The 19,937-nt window shown below is 46.0% G+C and overlaps 1 protein-coding gene across 1 annotated transcript; it reads left to right on the top strand.

Annotated features, from left to right (window-relative positions):
* Positions 1-2,069: 2,069 nt before the first annotated feature.
* Positions 2,070-19,683, top strand: C4H4orf54 (chromosome 4 C4orf54 homolog). Its single transcript, XM_033401842.2, has 2 exons — positions 2,070-7,434; positions 14,843-19,683. The coding sequence occupies exon 1, from the start codon at positions 2,070-2,072 to the stop codon at positions 7,395-7,397; it is 5,328 nt and encodes a 1,775-aa protein (XP_033257733.1). The 3' UTR covers positions 7,398-7,434; positions 14,843-19,683.
* Positions 19,684-19,937: the final 254 nt, after the last annotated feature.

Genomic DNA, 19,937 nt, shown 5'->3' with positions numbered 1-19,937 from the left:
GGTTTGAATTCTGCTCCACAATTTCTTAACATCTCTGTGTTGCAGCTTTCCCATCTGTAAAATCACTACAATAATTGTACCTAACTCACCAAATTGTAATGAGAATTAAATAAATTAATACAGACACATTTAAAAGTGCTTCAGATGGCGTCTCACACATAGTAAACACTTTGTAACTCATATTGTAATTATTATGATTTAAAATTTTTATTATCATTAGGAATCCAGGGCGCTTCCCTGGGGGCACAGTGGTTGAGAGTCCACCTGCCGATGCAGGGGACGCGGGTTCGCACCCCGGTCCAGGAAGATCCCACATGCCGCGGAGCAGCTGGGCCCGTGAGCCATGGCCGCTGAGCCTGCGCGTCCGGAGCCTGTGCTCCGCAACGGGAGAGGCCGCAACAGTGAGAGGCCCACCTACAGAAAAAAAAGAAAAAGAAAAAATCCACGATTTTGTGCCATTGCACACGGTTCTCCATAATCAAAACAGTTGATTGCAAATTTAGCAATTCCTCTCTCTCTCTCTCCTTTTTCTTTCGTTCCCTTCCTCTCTCCCCCTCTCTGTTTCCTTTTCTCTTTTACTCTCTTCATCTAGCGCTCTGGCTTTATATCCACATTGTGATACTTGATATTGCCAGCCTTCCCTGTGTCCTGTTTTTAATGGCAGTGATGTGGGCAGAAGGGAGTTGTCCTGGGGAGAATGGCAGGGCTGTGCCGTCCACATCCCAAGGATGAGAAGGCGATGCTTCAGTTGCTAGGGGCCCCCACTCCATGCCTCCTCCCACGCCCATGCAGAGGAAGGAACATTTTTCTGTGTGAGGGTTGCCTTCATGTTGGAAGGGGATGGTTGATGGTGTTATTTTTGTTCCCCACAAATGTGAATGTTTAAAATAGTGCTTTATTCAATCGGCATAAGTGACACATAGACTATGTATAGTGGTGGAATTGGGCCTGGCAGACGATGAGGGCCAGATCTCACCAAACCAAGAGTCGTGGTTCTCCATGGATAGCAGCCAAGGGATCTGCTCTGGGGATGGCCAGTACAGAACCCCCATTTGGGTTGCCTGGCAAATTCATTTACACAACTACTGAACTGTTTGAAATGGAAGGATCTCAGAGCCAGTGAACTGGGATTTGGGCTTCGTTGCCACGGGGCATGCCAGTGGGTCACATTTCCTCTCTGAACCTCCCTCCAAGCCGCACTGTACTCAGGAAGGGTAAGCGTATTCGTTGTTCTTCTGTGCCTTTTGACTTGGTGCCCTGCAGGTCTGGAATTCAGCCAGTGTAACTGACCCGTGAGGCTGCAGCCCAGGCTATATTTAAGTGGAGGTTTATTGTCTTGCCACGGTTTTAGAAGTTTAAGGAACTTGCTTGAGGTGATAGGGATTTGAAGTCGTGTCACTTTTAACCCATGTGCTCCTTTTTAGTGACTATAATTAAAAGTTTATTTGAAGTGTTAAGTTCTAAGTCTTTAAAAATTGCCCCTGTACACTTCGAGTGCACAGTAAAATTCTAGAAGGGTTTCTTCCTATTTTTAAACAAACAGATTACGTTTCGTAAAGTAGGACTTTGGGGAAGGAAGGACAGAGTGTTTTATTCCTGTGAAAAGTTTTATTACCAGAACTTGATTGATTTGAGATGAAAGAGAAAGGAAATGCATAGATTTTGAGACAAACTTAAAGCTACCATATGTTCAAGGGAGATTTTGAAGTCTTTCAGAGCTGTCCTTAATTGATTTGAAATGCAATGCTGAATTTGGGTTTTATTTAAGAACAAGGGGGAAAAAAACATCTAATCAGACTTGGGAGTGAAAGATGACAGTCAGTAAAGAACAATTTCATACTTGCTAGACATCCCTGTAATAGATTACATAGGACATTTGGTTGATTTCAGTTAGAACCCACATGCCTCCTCCACCCCCAACACTCTCTCTTCATCTTAGAGCCTCTTCTCTCTACCCTCAAGTGTGGTTTCCATATGACTAGGGAATAGACACTAAAAATATTTCTGGAATGACGTGACCCACTCTTACCCCATCCAGGAAAGGAACAAGGCTTCACAAGAAACAGCACATGCTTTCCTTTCATTTCTGGGAGTCCCGGGGTCGGCCTACAGATGCTGCTCCTTCCGTGGCCGATGGCATTCAGACTCCTAGCTGCCGATGGTGCCAGGCAAACAACTGGACAGAACAGCTCAGCTACGGGAAGCTGGCCACGGTCTCGGCCGGAGCCGCAGCCCCCTGGCCACAGACCACCTCTGCCGCCCCATCCAGGAGCCTTCCTTCCTCCCTCAGCCTCGCCCGGGCCCCGCCACAGGGGCTGAAGAACCGGAAGCTGGTGGCAGCCGCGGCAGTGGTGCCTATAGCCTTGGGGCCAATCCAGGCACGTGGGACCCTGCTTCGGGCTACTCTGCAGCCCCTCCAGGGCCAGGGAGGGGCCCGGGACCGCCCCGGTGCTCCCCATTGTCTTCTCCTGTCACTGAAACCTAGGCGAGGGCTCAGAATGGAAGGCGCCCCTCCTGAGCTGAATCTGCAGGCCAGACCGAAGGAGGTCAGGGAGGGGGTGAGCGGAGCTCAAGATCGCCAGGAGCTCAAGCAGCAGCTGCGGCCACTTCTCAAGCCATCGGCCTCCTCGCAGCGAGAAGAGAAATATGTGGAGATGCGCACTTCAGCTGGAGTGCAGAGGGACAGTCCCCGGACCATGAGACTTACTCTGGAGCAGCGCCCGGGGGATCAGAGGGGCTCTAGCAGCCCCAAGGAGAAAGCCCAAGACGAAGCCGGCAGCCAAGAGTGTGAGGCTCCAGCCCCCCAGAAGAATCCTGCCTCCCTGGAAGCCTCCGGACCCCAGTTCTCCGGCACTGATGAGGGCAGCAGCCTCTCGTCTCCCTCCTCCGCCCTGGTGGACAAAGCAGAGGAAGGTGGCCTTTACAAGACGGGTGATACCACCACATCCACGGGGGCTCTGGCCACCTCGTCCTCACTGTTAGACTTTGAGAGTGACAGTGGTGAGAACGCAGTGAGCTGCCAGCCCAAGGGAGGAGAAGAAGGGGAAAAACCAGGAGGAGGAGAGAGAACCGAGTGCAGAGACATGATTGCCAAGTCTCAGGGCAGCAGGGACCCCCCCCAGAATCAGGAGGCTCACTACATCACCACCCACGAGATCCAGCTGAGCGAGGTAGAGCAGGACACGGATTTCGACGTGGGCCTGGCCTCCCGCTGGGATTTCGAGGACAACAACGTGATCTACTCATTCGTGGACTATGCTTCCTTTGGTGGCAGCGACGAGACCCCAGAGGACGTCACCACGCCGAGCGAAGAGGACGATGACAACAGCTGCTACCTCAGCACCGCTCCCAGCACCGACGCCACCCGGACACCCAGCCCCACGGACAGTGACCCCGCCCGCCCCAGCGCGGGCAGCAGCGGTGGCGACACCAGCAGCACGGAAGTGGGCAGCGGCCCCTCGGACAGCAACCCCACTCCCCCAGCCACGGGGCCTGGCACTGCCACCCCGTGTGAGCCCTTGCTGCAGCCGCTGGAGGCAGCCTCAGCCGCCGCAAGCAGCTGCGGGAGTGCAGCAGGCCAGATCCTCCTATCAATCAAACCGACTTCCCGGGCTATAAATGAGCCTAGCAACGTGTGTGCAAAGCAAAACATTATTTACGCTGCCAAGCATGAAGGCGACATGAGCCTCCGCGTCTCTACAGCTGCTGAACACAATTCAAGTTCACTGAAGCAAGACCCGGCTGCAGCCGTGGCTCAGGACCATGCGAAGAAATTCATCGCCGTCCCTGCTCGCCTGCAAACGCGGTGCGGGGCCGTCCGGGCGAAGGAGCTGGTGGACTCCTCCAGCGGGGCGTCCAGTGCCGTGAGCGAGCTGGACGACGCCGACAAAGAGGTGCGTAACCTGACCTCCCGGGCCTTCCGGAGCCTCGCTTACCCCTACTTTGAGGCTCTGAACATCAGTTCCCGGGAGTCCTCCTCGCTCTCCGAAGTCGGTTTTGGGCGCTGGTCGGCCTTCCTGGACTTGAAATGCGCAGGCGTTGGAGCCAGGGTGGAACAGAGTCTCCTCAGGAGCAGCGCCGCCTCTATGGCTGCGGGTCTGAGGAAGGGCAGTGGGGCCAGGACGACCGCAGACCAGCTCTACATCCAGTCCAAGAAGTCCCAGACCAAGGCCTTGGAGTTCGTGGTCAGTAAAGTCGAGGGGGAGATCAAACACGTGGAGACACCTCTGTGTTTCCAGAAGCAGGTCCAGTCGGGCTCCCACGTGGTCACCCTTCTCGAGCCTCTGAATTTACGCAGTGAGAGCAAAGCCAGCTCCGCCGCGGGGCCCTGCAGGGCCACCAAAGGCCCCAGCAAGGGCCCCGGGTCAGTGTACACGGATGATGGCTCGGAGACCTCTGAGGGCAGCAGGCTTGCCTCCCGAGCTGACGGCCCCCAGAAGAAGTCCAAGTTTGCTTCCAGTCTGCTCAAAAACGTCATCTCCAAGAAGATGCAGCGGGAACATGAGTTCAAAATGGAGAGGGGAGAAGTCAGTGACACATCCCACCATAACCTCTCCAGCAGCTCGAAGGAGACGGAGGGCCCTCCCCCCGGGGGTGAGAAGCAGCGGGAGAAGGGCCTGCAGAGGCAGAGTTCTCGCCACTCGGAGGCCGGCTCTGAGTACACGGTGGTCAGCGTGTCTGATGCAGGTGGGGAGGGGTCCGTAGCTGGGTCTAAATCCCCAGTTTTCAAAGCCAGTGCCCCTCGGGAGAGCCATGCAGGCTCCGGCCGTAATTTCGCCGATGGACCCCCGGTAGAAGTGTGTGAAATCAAAAAGAGTGCGTCAGAGACTGTCAAGAGCATCTTCCTTCGCAGTCAGAACAGTGCATTCCGGTCATGGAAGGAGAAGGAGGCGGACAAGCGGGAAGAAAAGGCCCCCATCGGGAAGCTGAAACTCCCCAAAGGGGGCGACTGGAGGGCTGATCTCGGGGAGATCTCTGCCAGTAAGTCCACCATCATGTCTCGCCTCTTTGTCCCCAACATCCAGCAGACACCCAAGGACAAGCAGCCGGGGAAGCAGGCCACCAAGCACCCCGCTGCCCAGGCCACCTCCACAGCAGTGGTCAGGCCCAAGGCTCCCGAGATCAAGATCCGGCTGGGAAGCGTGCAGCAGCCGGGCTCGGACTTCAACATCGCCAAGTTGCTCACACCCAAACTGGCCAGCGGCGGCGCCTCGAACCTCTTCAAGACCACTGAGGACAACAGCAGGGCACAGCAGAAACTCTTCCGGGGGGACAACCTGGAAAAAGTGCCCCAGTTCCAGGTGAGAGATGTCAGGGACAAGTCCAAGGCCCAAGGCCCCCTCCACCAGGTAAGAGATGTCCGGAAACTCATCAAAGCGTCAGGGGACAGCAGTGACAAGGGCAGCGTTACCCCAGAGCAGGGGCTGACCGGGCCCAAACCCAGGCCGCTGGTTCCTGCAGCTGGTGGCTCGGAATCCCTGTCCCCCATGGTGATTACGTGCCAGGCTGTGGTGAACCAGAGGGAAGACGGCACAGACCGAGAGCCCAGGGAGAACGTGGGCATGGAGGGCAGCAGCAGGGCCTTGAATTCCTCCTCGCCGGAAGGGACAGTCTTGGTTCACAGGGCATCTGGCAGGCTGCCCGTGGCCACCATCGCCCCCAATAAGCCTGAGCAGGGCTCGTACCTGCCCGTGCTCAAGATCGTCTCCAAGGCTCAGAAGACCCCAGAGAAGGCCAAGGAGGAGGAGGTCAAGGAGGAAGGAAGAGGCCCCAAGACATCTCGCAATGCTCTGGAGAAGCTGACGGCGGCTGTGAGGTCCATGGAAGAGCTGTACAGCTTCAACAGGAACGAGTGGAAGCGGAAAAGCGACCCCTTGCCCCTGATGACTGACAGCCACGTCCTGTCGCTCATCGCCAGTGAGGAGAGAGAAGGGGCCGGGGGTGCTGAGCGGGACCCCGACAAGTTGGCCAAACGGGTGGGTGGGGCGGAAGAGCGGGGCGCCGGGCACAAAGGCGCAGGTGTGGTCCTGCGAGGGGGCCCCATAGAGCGTCTGCAGCGGAGGAACTCCAACCCGAGCGCCGAGAGTGTGTCCGCCCGCGCGGCCGCCTTTGAGAACCTGGCCAGGGAGAGGCCCCGGTCCCTCTATATCCCCCCGGTGCACAAGGATGTGGACAGAACCCAGCCCCTGCCCCCGCTCCCCAGCCACCGGAACGTGCTCACAGTGAGCGCCAGCAGCACCCAGAAAACTGGGGGTGTCGCTGGCAAGTTCCCACAAGGCCCCGCTGCAGAGAGCCCTTCGGCGGCAAAGGGCATCAAATCGCAGGGACTCCGGTCTCTCAAGATCTCTCCGGCCACTCGGGCATCTCTCGAAGAGGTGACCAACAGGAAGAATGGCAGCCATCTGGAAAAGAGCCATAGCGACTGTGAGAATTACCTGACCATCCCCGTTAAAGGGAGCTCTGCAGCTGGGGAGCTTCCAGGCAGGCCTGGGGCGGGGAGGGAGGCCCCTCCCTCCTCAGCCACCACTCTCTGCAGCTTGCCCCCGCTGAGTGCACGAAGTCAGGTCCCCAGTAGCCCCAAAGGCTCTCAGGTCAGCGGAACCAGCCGGCCAGCTTGGCGCACCAAGCCTGACGACCCCCGGGGCACGGTAGCTGCCCCCGCAGAGCCACAGAGCCCCGAGCATCCCCCCACCACGATCTACCACCAGCAGCTGCTGCCCTTCACCCTCCAGGGGGCCCAGCCCCAGGTCCTCTGCTTCTCCCCACCAAGCATGCCTGCCCCGGCACCTGTGGGCCCAGCTCCGGTCCCCACAGACCCCTTCCAGCAGCCGCAGCCTCCGCAGACCCAGCGCAAGATGCTCCTGGATGTGACAACCGGCCAGTACTATCTGGTGGACACACCAGTACAGCCCATGACCCGGAGACTGTTTGACCCCGAGACGGGGCAGTATGTGGACGTGCCCATGACCTCCCAGCAGCAGGCTGTGGCTCCCATGTCCCTCCCCGGGCCTCCCTTGGCCCTGAGTCCGGGGGCCTACGGCCCCGCCTACATGATCTACCCCGGGTTTCTGCCCACGGTGCTGCCCGCCAATGCCCTGCAGCCCACGCCAATTGCTCACACTCCAAGGGGCGCCGAGCTCTCCCCCGTGGCAGCAGAGCCCCCCAGCAAAGAGGCAGCTGCATCTTTCACCGAGGCCCCTTACTTCATGTCCTCCGGTCAGTCTCCCACCTCCTCCTCTGCCCCAGCGGCCACATCCCAGCTGGTGGGGGCCAAGGGCTTTGCCCAGCTGCATGGCAAGCCTGTCATCAGCATCACTTCGCAGCCCCTGGGGCCGCGGATCATCGCCCCCCCCTCCTTTGACGGCACCACCATGAGCTTCGTGGTGGAACACAGATGATGGGCGGCCACCAGAAAGCAGAAGGGCGCAGCTGCTGGTGAGTGGACATCACTTCGATAATCAGGTTTAAGGGATTAACAGCAGTCCTATTTCTTTGTGTTTGAAGGGGCAGACTTACAGCAGCAGAGGCTGTCTCTAGACATGGGCATTTCGGAAGAACAGAGCAAAAACTGCATCCGTATTATTAAGGAGCTAATTTTCTTGCCCACTCCTCAGTCCCACAGCTGGCCTTTCCCCTTTGACCTTTTCAAATTGCCTGAGTGTTTTTCCCACAGTGAGTGGGAGGGAGGTGAACCCTGGATCTCTCAGGTTAGCCTTGGGTGAAGACTGGCAGGGGGAAGCAATAAAAACCCGGCCTGGATTTTGTGGAGTGAGCGAGCTTGACTCTATTCTTAGCAGCCCCAGTGACAGGCACGAAAATCCTTGGGGACACCGTTACTCTGGTTACTCCTCAGAGTAAAGAGAGTCAAAGACTGACATTTTCTTGTTAGGAGGTTTTCTAAAATCTACAGAAAGGCTTCTCTCCCTCCACCACATCTTCCTCTTGGAGTTTCTTATACAAAAAGGCTGTATTTTTAAGCTCTTGTTTTTGTTTTCAGACAATCAGAATACTTTTTCTTAGGTGAGTCCAGTCTTTAAGGTATTTTACATACACACACACACACACACACACACACACACACTCGGCTTGACCTCCAGGGGAGGAGGAGATTCCGGGCCTGCAGTGACTCCTGAAATGGAGCTGCTGTGTTTGATCCAGTTCGTTCAGACTGAATCCACTAGGCTCTGCTGCTGATTCCTAAAAGGCACTCATTTTCCTATCTGCATCCTCTCCCTTCAGAAAAGAATCAACTCCCCCTTGCCCCCTCTAAAGGAAATCAGATGAAGCAGATGTAGATCCTGACACCCAAGTTAATTCAGATTCACCGACAGGAATCCTGGCTGTAACTACAGTCCATGGAACTTGATAGGAAAGGTGAGCTCGGGTTTTCTGAACCAGGACACTTCAGGTCAAAAACATAAGACAGGGGCAACCTTCAGATACAGCACAAAGCTGCCAGCCCTGTGGGGAGAAATTTGCCCTCTCATTCTCCTGTCCTCTTCACATGAGGAAGGGTTGACATCATAAATGCTTCTAAGGAGGTTCACTCCTTGGTAAGATCATACTGAACCTTTATTTTTAGGAGAGGAGCCCTTTCTATGCTTATATGAAAGAAATAAGCCATTCCTCTCTCTTCTGTGCTTAAAAGAACAGGAACATTGTTTCTTTCTTCAAGGAAAGAGCCTTAAATTAGGAAGTAGGATCATTAGATCAGAGTCCCAGCGTCTTCTCACTGGCTGTGTGTTCTTAGACATGCAAACTCTCTAGCACACATGACACTCATGTGTCAGTAATTTCTACTCCTCAAAATATATCTGAATGCCAGATGATACAATAGTGTATTGAAAAATATAAAACCTTTCCGAATTAAGGGATTGTTACTATGCATTACATTTCTTGGACTGCAAGAAATGTAATGCATAGTAACATTTCTTAGGCCACTGTTCAAAAATCCTTGGGTCTTTCTGTAAGAATTCAGGTGAAAGCACAGCCTCATTTTACTTGCAATCTAGAAACAGATGATTTCCTTTCCAAGAATTTGCAACGGGCCCTATGTAATGACCACAAATACAGAGGGGAGGGAAGATTAAATATAAATAATGTATCTATTGTTCGGTGTAGAAAATAAAGAAATATGCATGTGGAAGAGGCGCAGATTTAGAGAATTCATTTTGTAGAAGGAAAAGAGTAGCCTCTAGATAAAAGCATTTTCATCTTCTGGACAGGTGGGATGTTTACCTACGGCTCTCTGGGAGCAGCTAATCCTGCGAGGCCTTTGTGTGAGCTGTGCAGGTGCAGAGCAAGGGGAAGGGAGGACAGGGCCCAGAGGAGGGAGGAACCGGGCACACGCTTGAATCGTGTCCCTGTAGCAGCTGCCTTTGGCCTTTCTCCTGTCTGATGAGCCTGGAGAGATTAGGCCTGGAGTTGTTTCCATCAGACACAAATACAAATCAGAGTTTTCTGTGTTGGAGATTTGAACAGTGATTTCTTTGAAAGCTTTCCCTTCTTTAACCTTTATTTTAGTCCACAGTCCTAAAGATAGAAAGCAAAAGACTAGTCAGGAGCTAGTTATTAGCTTTTTGTGTACAGGCAAAAATCTAATTACCCAAATACAGATAATAATTGAAATTATTATAAAAATCCTTCAAAACTCACCATCCTGAAAGTTCTATGCCACTTTCCAAAGAAAAGTCAGATACATAAAAAAGAAGTGTATAGTTCTTTTCCTTGTGTGAAAAAAATTTAAACATGGTTCAGATATATCAAAAATTACATTGTACACCCCCATCCGTCAGTTGGTGTTCATACGGATGGTCAGTGTGAGAAGGCTTGGAAGCTGTTTTCAGTTTAAGATTTCCTTTGAAAACCAGACTTACTCCAGAGTTTTTCCTTGTGGTAGGGTAGGGTTTTATGTGCCCCTTTCAACTAGAAGTCACATAAATGGTTTGATCCAAGCACAGCATTTCACAGAGAAGAAAACTGGGGCTTAGAAAGAAATGGTTTTGGTGAGGTCCCCAGAGAGTGAGAGAGCCAGGATGGGCCTGGCTCCCAGCTCCTGGACCACGCCATGCGCTGTTCGTTTGTTGGTAGGAGGCATGAAACGCAAGAAGGATGGCAGAGAAGTGCAATGGATCTGCTCTGCCTCTCCAGACATTTGTGAAATGAATGTTTGAACAAAAAGCACTAATTCCATCATTCATTCAACAAACGTGAATTACATGTTTACACTCCGCCAGGCACAGTGTACTCTGCAGTGAGGCTATAAAGCCACACGTGACCTGGTACCGTCCCACAGTCCAGGAGCCAGCTGGAGGACACAGACCGTACATGCAGAACTGCAAAACCAGTGTTCAAGTCCTGTCTTAACCTTTAAGATTCCTTCCAGCTCAAATAATAAGTATTTCATCATCTATTTTTAGCTGCACGTTGTAACAGGGAGCCTTTCTTTCTCCCCTGTGTAGATTTGAGCATAGCCAGCTGCTGCTACTCTCGGATTATTCTGTTATGAATTTTCCTCTAGTTTTGCTTTCATAGGTAGGGTCTTCCCTACTTCTCTTCCTCCTGTGGTGAAAATTGCAGTGCTCCTCAAACTTTGCCAGGTCACAACCCATTTCAGAAGATAAGTAGTAATATTACGTATTTTATTTGTATTTAGTAATGACATCACACATTATGATAAATGGACCAGGCTGTTCCCAGCCGGTGGCCCAGTGGCCGGAAAGTCACAACAGGAACCCATTGATAACACACCAGTGTGCTGAGCACAACAGTTCAAAACTTCACAACTCTCTCTGTTTTTGTTAGGCCTTTTCTGTTTTAGGCCTTTGTTATTTGTTCATTTTAGTTTTGAAAGTTCCTTCTCCACAGGACCTTTGATGCCTTTTCTGATGAGAGTTTTTTGTTTTCTGTCATTCGAGACATGTAGCTGTATTTTTCCTTCCCTAACATATTCACTTTCATGCTTTCTCCTGCCCAGCCACTTAGATACCATATTTTTGTTTTAAAATTTGAGACTTGATACTAAATACCGTTTACAAGGGCATAAAGATAAATGTGTAATAATGACAACAGAAAACTTTAATTTGCACCATGCCTGCTACCCAGTGGGTATTACAATTATTTTGTTTCCTTTGAATGTCTATTCTTTTTTCTGTAAAACTTTACCCATTTGTTTCTTCATTTCTGAGTGTGCTTTATGTTGTTCCTACATCGTTGGTCTTTCTTTTCTTCTCACCCCCTCAGAGTTATTTCTACCCCCTGAGTTAAGTGACCCTTCTTAAGTCACAGTGTCCCTCTGGGGCAGAGTTGGGACTCAAAACCTAAATCATCCCAGACCAGAGTCTATTTTCCATTTGCTTCTTTCTTCCTGCTTCCCAGTCCCCTTCTCTTTTTCTCCCCAGGGCCACTCTTCTTTCTGGTCCTCCATCTTGGGGTCGGGCCCACAGTTTACTTCCCCTCTTTTCTTCCCTTGCCTTTTATTTGAGAATTTACTTTCTGTTCTTTGCTATTTTTTTTTAATTCCTTATTGTGGTTTCTCCTTTCCCATTCACTTGAAGTTGATTTAGTTTAAAGCCCCACTTTGCTTTTTCCCTTCTCCTCCCTTTTCTGTTTGGAGTCTGTTGTCACCACAGACTGGACAGCTTCAAGGGCAGGCTTGAAGCTGCGGCTCCTTCACCTGCATTCTCTGCAGCCTTGTGCACGAGGCCAGGTGACGGACGAGGCTGCTGGCTGCAGGCTGCAGGCTGCAAGCTCGACATTTCATTTCCAGCTCATCCCATGATTACGTTCTTGAATCAATTCATTTATATCTATATTTTTCTTAATTTGATTGTGGCTTTCTCTCCTGATTATTATATATAGCTGCTGTTTTATTTTATTATCTTCCTCGTGTCTTTTTTTTGCCATTTCTTTTCTCCCTTTCTCTTTTCTTGGATGGTAGCTTTCCCCATTCTTATTATTTTGTGCCTTTCTCTACAATTTTATTGCCTTATATTTTCTTCTCAACTCTCTACAAAATTAATAAAAAAATGAAAATAATGTGTATTAATCATTTATTATCTACTAAGATTTAACATTGTGCTACTTGATTCTTTAAATGAGTGGGTACTATTCTTATCCCTATTTAACAAATGAAAAAATAACTTGTCCCAGATTAAGAGATCAGCTGAAATCCAGGCCCTTCAAGCTTGGGGGCCCATGCTCTTATTGATGACCCCTAGTTTGCCCACTTTCTCCCTCTCTGCCCTCCCCGTCTCAGTTCCTTGTTGTGAATTGTCCTTCTTCCCTTATTTGGGAAAAAAGAGGGAGGGAATAAGGTAAGAAATTGACCCTGAACCTGGCAATGTCTAGCGTATACTAAGCCTCCGTATGTGTTTTTCTTTTGATTAAAGTTTAGCTCTCCTATGTCCCAAAGAGAAACAGTTCCAGCACTTCTAGGGGCTGTGGCTCCCAGTGTGTGTGTGGTCTGTAATAATTTTGTGTGTATGTGGGGACGGGTGAGTGTGGTCTGTCACCTGAGCGTGGGATCCCACTGGATACTGATGGGCTCATGACTTTCAGTCTAAGAGAAACAGTGTGGCTTTGACTAAAACCCAGGTATCTGCACCATGAAGTCAGGCAGCCCTGGCCCCAAATCTTCCTCCTCTGGACAAGTGACTTGCCCTCTCTGGACCTCAGTTTCCTCAACTGTAAAGTGGGGATACCTGTCAGGAACGTCGTGAAGATTGAATGGTAAAATCACTGCAAAGGATGTGGCACAAAGTCCATGGCATGTAGTAAGAGTTCTATCTCCCTTGGAGACTAGAAGCTCGTCAATGCCTCAGAAGCCCCTCATCCCTCAGGGCCCTCCACCAAGGCAGAAAGTCAGCCTTTATTCCTGTAGACTCTCAGGACAGCACCAGGGACCCGTACCCAGGATTGCTTGATATTTCCCCAAACCAGAGGTCATGCCCACAGCTCTGCAGTCCCCTTTGGGCTGCCTGATCCCCTGGGTCAGGCCAGTTGGCTGTGGTCGGGGTCCTCTAGTATGCCCCACGGCTTTCCAGCATGTTACACAACTCTGGGCATAGTTGGCCAGCTGCATGTGGTGATTTTCCTCTCAGTCTGGGCACAGACCTCTGTGGAGCAAAGGAAAATCTGACCCAACATCCCTGCTGAACTCTGTCATGTGTTCCGGTCCTAAAATCATGGGAAGTCATCCAGGCCAAACTGCCCGGTGACACAGTGCAGTCACTCCTCTCCCTTTACTGACTTCTTCGTGACCCTCTGCTAGGTTGAACCGGCAATTTTTATTATTTCATCCTTAATAGGAATTGGAGCATTTTCTTACTTTCAAAGTTTCAAACAAAATTCCTCGAAAGTTAATATAAGCGGAAGCAGTATCCTGCCAAAGAATGAAAAGGCCGTATCTGGACTGTGGATCCCCAAAAATGACCCCAGCAGCTGGTAGAAACAGATTTCTCCTCCATTCCTCAGACTGCTCTCCCCATCCTGTACTGTTTTCTCTCTCTCCCTCTCTCTCTCTCTCTCTCTCACTGTTTCTCTCTCTCTCTCTCTGTCCCCCTTCTGCTCAGAGAGTCCTTGCAAACCTTGCTTCGCGATGGAATTCAGCTCGAGTTGTCACTAGATCCTTGCATCCACATTAAAACTTTTCTTCTTAGTCTATTTTCTTCTCCTCCCCCTTGTAATTATATATTTTTTTCCTGTTGCTACTCCGTGTGTCCTAAGGTAAAAAAAACTTTTAAACTTCTTTAGCAAATGAGAAGTTTCCAAACCCACAACTGTCTCTTTCCTCTTGAAAGTTATTTCTCGGTATAAAACACAAAAGAGTAAAATCAACAAACTTGAAATATATACACATGAGCTATTCTCTAAACCCATAATTATTCTTATAGACTTCTTTTTCCTTAAGTATATACTTAACACAGGTCAGTTTCTAGAGGGCAGGATTAAAATATCCTTTGCCACAGTACTCTGCATATAATTGATTAGATAGCTGTTATTTGATACTTCTTAGAAGTTACTTTTCACATGATAGTCTTCTAATCCCTAACAAATACTACCTGTAGGCCACTCTGTTTCTGTCTTCATAATATTACGTTTAAATATCAACTCCCAAAGGTTAATTTAAAAATGTTTTTTAGGCAAAGTTCTAATAGATATATAGAGAGAAAGAGATTAACAGAAAGGGCTAATTTTCAGTAAGCTTTTGAACATGTCAATGCTTGTCTTAGAATGGATTTAACTAAGTTATAGGCTCTAACCAGTATATCTCATTTTAAACAAAATGCGCAATATGAAGTTCCACATAATTTAAGTAGTGACCATTCACTTTAGAGTATAGAGTTTATTCATTTAACTAGATTAATAACTCATGGTAAATTTCAAATGTTTCAATTTAGTTTAAATATCATTTTTGTATATTTTAGGAACATATCGGTTATACTATTTTATCTCTGTTATGGATGGTTTCAGTAAAACCAAATATTAATAATAATTAATATATAATTAATAATAATAATTAATATATAATTAATAATAATTAATAATTAATATTCAGTAAAACTAAATATTAAAAACTAACTTTAAAATAATTTTTGAATGGTTGACTGTATTTAATTCAAGTTTCAAAGAAAGGGTTCCATGAGGCAATTTCTTACAGTCAGTAGGATGTGTCTAGTAGGTTCAGAAACACACTCACCAAACACATTTTAAAATGTGAACTTCATCATTATTCACACTGAAATTAGCCAAATAGTTAAATAAAATGTATTTTGTCATTTTTCTTCCTTCTTTAAGAGCGAGATTTACTAACAATCTTTTCCTTGATTATGTTTGTTTATAGGAGTAAGACAGAAAGATGGACGAATCTTCTTGAATCAGAAGGCTGCATTGTAACAGCACTAAGAAGTTATCTGGAAACCTTCCTCTACATATGTTATTCTTAGTTTTTGCTTCTATAAACCAAGTGTGTAAGTTCCTATATTTTTCTGAGTAACCCTGTTAAGACAGCTTGTGTTCTTTTAGTTTTACAAAGCTGATTGAATGGTTGCATTTTTCCTGTATAAAACTATCTCTTTTTATACTTTAATACAGAATATAAGCTTTCCCTTCATCTTTCCCTCCTGCATTTGTGACTAGGCAAACAATCTCTTACATGTTCTCATAGTTCAGTCAAAACATACAACAGAGTAGGATTGGTTCTGTTGTAAACCGAATGAGCAAATCAGTAATTTGCATCACAAATCTCCCTGCAGAATCTTGGAATATATCAGGGCTGGCTGGCAGAGTTGTAGCACTTGTTTGGATTTAAATATGATGGGTCTGCATTTTGGATCATGCCTAGTCATTCTCTTGGTTATGTTTTACATGTTCTTTTATTGGGTTTAGCATGATTTCAAATGTGATTGTGAAAAGGTGGTTTTAACTTTTGTGCCTTGTTTTAACTTTCCCATTGGTACAATGCTATGACACTATTTGTTGCCGTAAAATAGAATGGCTTGAAAGACTAGAGAGCCAGTGGTTGCATTTAAAGTTAAGTTCTTAGTTTCAGAAAGTTATAAAATATCTACTTCCCTCAGAATCCAACCTCTGCTATGAGTGTATAGGATTATTTTTCTTCTTCAATGATCCCTCCTTAGTTGCACACTCCTGTCTCTCACAGATTATTTGGAGTCTGAAGAGTGACCTGTTTGGGGCAGTGGAGTAGAAAGTAAACTCTGATTTGGTGGCTCTGATAATCTCCAGCCCTAGCCACACCCATAGCAGTGACCTAGGTTTATATCATTTGCTTTTTATGGTTTTTAGAGATGTCGAGAATCTAAATCACAGAATCTTTCATTGACATTCAGTACTGCCTCAGTTGTAGCCCAGCTCTGAAGGTTATTTTAATGAGTGTTCATGGTGAGTTTTGAAGAGTTGATTGAACAGATAAATATTTAGCTCATCATAATAATGAGTCAATATATATTCAACAAATGTTACGTTGGAATATTTCTTTACTTTTTAAAACAATAACTTGAAGGTTCTCCCAGACTTTTTTTTTTTTTAAGGAATCTCCTCTTATTTACTTATTTGTTCAAAGATAAAGCATTCTGGTAATTTTTTTGATTTTAATGATCATCAATATTGGTTTCTGCTTAAAACAGCTTCTTGAAACCACAGAATTTTATACTACTCATAACTGAAGGTGTGAGTAGAAGAACTAAGAGACTGATTTTTGTATGATTTGTGTAATCTCATTACTTTGTATTTATGCTTTCCATCTCAGTTGGACTCTTTTAGAAAAAAAAAAAACAACTCAATTTCACATTCAGGAACTTCCTTAAAGGGATCTTACTCTGAAAAGAAGTTCTGTTGGGTAAAAGGAAGGGTTTGAGGCAGGAATAGTCAGCTCTGGTCACAATTCAATCAGTCATTGGGCTGATGAGCTATGACATGAAGCGATAGCCTCTCTGAGACATGGAACATGAAATATGAAACAGTCTCTGTGTTTGGAAAAGATGCCCTTGTGCCATATTGGGGAAAGCGTTATTCCTTTGTCATAGAGGTCTTCTTACCCAAGTACATCAACAGATTCACCCCAGAGCTTGCTTGATTTTTTGCCACTGGGAAACTTCTCTTACAGCATCAGCCCTTCCTCATTTTCAGTAGAGATGTGCTGGGTAAGAGGTCACTTAATATTGAAACAAGAAAGTAGACTCAATCAGAGATCTTAAGCTTAGAATACTTAAAGCAGCGCCGTGAAATCTCACGTATTTGAACACATCTTGTGAAACTCAGATAGGATTTGGCAGGTAGAAGCAGAATTGATAAAACTGTTTTAGAATGACATGTATATATAATATCATGTATATATAATATCATGTAATATCACGTATATATAATATATACATGATAAGTATATATTATATGTGCATGACTTTTAGGAAAACCCAGTGCTCGTGTCAAGTAGTCAACGGCTTGCCAGGTCTTCAAAATGAGAGACCTCTCCTTTCCTAGAACATGTGGTAGAGTTCTTACCTACCAAGGGTCTGGGAAGCCCATAAGCTATTTATCGCTATTTATCATGATTTATCACCAGCAGATCTGAGCCTTAAATTCTCACATTGAGGTAAACTAGGACAGAAACTTGGAAAGAAAGGAGAACTTGTCATTTGTCGGTTCTATCAGAGAGGCCGTGTCCTCTGAGAAGCTGCTGTGGATGTAGTAAATGTCCAAGTGGTTAAAATGTGACTTTAAAATAGTATTCTATGAACGCCATATCATCTACTGTTAATTTTATGGCTTTCCATTTCATCAAGCCATAAAAAAGCAAATCAAACCTGCCGGGCCATTTACCACCTCGAGTGACAGGGAGGAACATTTTTAAAAACATGAGGTAAATCTAAATCCTCATTTTCATTGTTTTATTATTTCTTGAGGTTGAATTGATATTTGAATAAAACAGTTGTGCCCTTCCTTTTTCAACCCAAGTTAAGTAGGAAAAACCAAGAGTCTATGAAGCCTTCCGACCCATAAAACCATTACCCTACCAGTGTCCTTTTAGCTGCTGAACTACTCTTCTAGGGCTCATGTACGCAAAACCATTACTAAAGCATGTAGCATTTCCTATATAGTGCCTGGAGCTTGAATCTAATTAGCATTGCAGAGTCTGGCTTTCGCCGTTTCCTCTCAGGGTTACATGTGTGACTCAGTTTTCCAGATGAATCACAGGGCATTGTGTGTAGAAATCTTGATCCATTTCCTATCTTTCCCTGTTGGTTAAATGGTAAGGTTGAAATATGCCCCATTTGAATTGTTTTTGGAAAACTGAACAAATTTGTAACCCGTACGAAAATCTAAGTCAGCAGAATGTATTTTTCTTAAAAAGCACTCACTGAAATTGCCCTCAGGATGAAATGAAGCCCAGATATGCAGTTCGTGACTTAACGTATCGGTTCTCTGTATGTCTGCCTGTGTCTCCGTATGTCTGTATGTGTATGGCTCTCTGGATATCATTGAGTAAGTAAGCTAAAACAGATGACACTTTGACATCTTTATGATAAATCTTAAATGTTAACACACATTTCAAATCCATCCTTATACCACTAGAAAATATCTAGCGATATAAGTTTCTTAATTTCAGATTTAACTTCATCATTCTAGCCTCTTAAAGAGATTTAATGCATTTTAATTATTTTCATATTTCATAGAAATGGAAGTCAGTGTTTGCTGCAAACTGAATGCTCATGCTACCTGAAATAATACTATGGAGTGCAGGACAGTGTTGATTCTTAAGTAGATTGACTATAATCTCATGATAAGTATATATTATATGTGCATGAAAAAACACATTCAGTAATAGTCTCTGTTTAAAAGCTATCACGGTATACATTTTCCAATGTGGTGCTTGAGGAGTTTCATTCTACAGTTTACAAGGTGTAGGTTTGCACCCCAAATTCTCAGGGTATGCTGTTTTACCCAAATACTTGAAAGAAAAAGGTGCCCTGTATTTTATCAGTACTGTTGAGGGGAAAAATTATGTGTAGGTTTGTTTTACAAAACTACTTATAAAAATCAACTTCACAAATTGTGTTAGACTTTTACATAATTCCTAAGGAAGTATACATATAGATATGATACATATTTTCAAGAGACTGTTTCTATATTCTTAACTAACTTCTGGGTCCTAAGTAGGCCTCACAGGTGCATAAAATCATTAATAAAGCATGTAGCATTTGCTAAATCGTACCTTGAGCTTGAATCTAATTGGAATTGCAGACTCTGGTCCTTGGGGGGAAAAAAGGTGTCCGTCTGTGTCACATGTCATTACAAGGCCCAGGGGAGGATTCTGAAAATTGGACTCATTTGTATGCCCCTTGTCTCAGAAGAGAACTAAATGTTCACAGTAGCATTTGTAAGCTGTTAACATTCTTGTTTTATGTTGCAGCTAGAGCATATTATTAGTTATTTTCCTATTTGATTCATAATGGTGCAGAATAAAACATACACACACACACACACACACACAACACGTCGAATTTGATTTCTTTTTTAAAGTTTCCTACTTGCTTTTTATAAGCTGGTATTAATGGCAAAAAGTGCTATCCAGGCCTCCCTGAAATTACTTATCATCCCTGTATCTTTTTCTAGCAGGTGGTCCTTTCTTTTTCTCCCCCTTTGAAGATGTAGGTTTCTATATTTACATTGAAGTCATCTTATTGTACAGTAAAGACAGTGATGGTTGAAGAGAATGTGAAGACTGAGGAAGTTAGGTCCCAAACAGAGGAGAGTAAATTGTGTGGTAAATGGAGAAAGACATTGGATAACGCTGAATTATACCCCTGACTATGAAAAAAGCCAGTGGGAAATGGAAAGAACATGAACATTTAAACTGCTCTCAAGATAGAAATCTTGGTGGAAGAGTTCCTACTTGAGGTCTGATGTGATTCAATTATGGAATGCAGTGAGCATGGCCACTGTGACTGTGAATCCAGCCCAAAAGCTCTGAGAATTACTTTGTCAGTGGATTGCATGTGGAGAAAACTACTTAGACAAGGACTCTGTGAGACTGACTAGCTTACTTACCTTTAATTGCCAGCATTTGTGATTGTGCGATCTTGTGTAATGGTCTTTTATTTTGACTCTTTTTGAAAAAAAAAAAATGTGTTGTTGTTGTTCTTTTTCCAGTAAAAGTAAATGCAAAGAAAACACGCATTCTTTCTCTTTATTTTAACTCAGAAAAAAGCTTTGGACATTTTCATCTGTCTTCTAACTTAAATCCTTCCTTTAACTAAAATACTCTATTATAATGTTTCACATCCAGGTTGTATTAGTTTCTCTTGCTGTGGGAACCACAAACTTAGTGGCTTAAGACAACACAAATTTATTATTTTACAGTTCTGGAGGTCAGAGTCTGGTATGGTCTTTCCCTGTACCCGGAGTATTTCACCTGATCA

Source organism: Orcinus orca, chromosome 4 (genome assembly GCF_937001465.1).
Source record: "Orcinus orca chromosome 4, mOrcOrc1.1, whole genome shotgun sequence".
Taxonomy (NCBI): Eukaryota; Metazoa; Chordata; class Mammalia; order Artiodactyla; family Delphinidae; genus Orcinus; species Orcinus orca.
The sequence above is the reverse complement of the archived record's forward strand: the minus strand, read 5'-3'. Positions and strand labels throughout refer to the sequence as shown.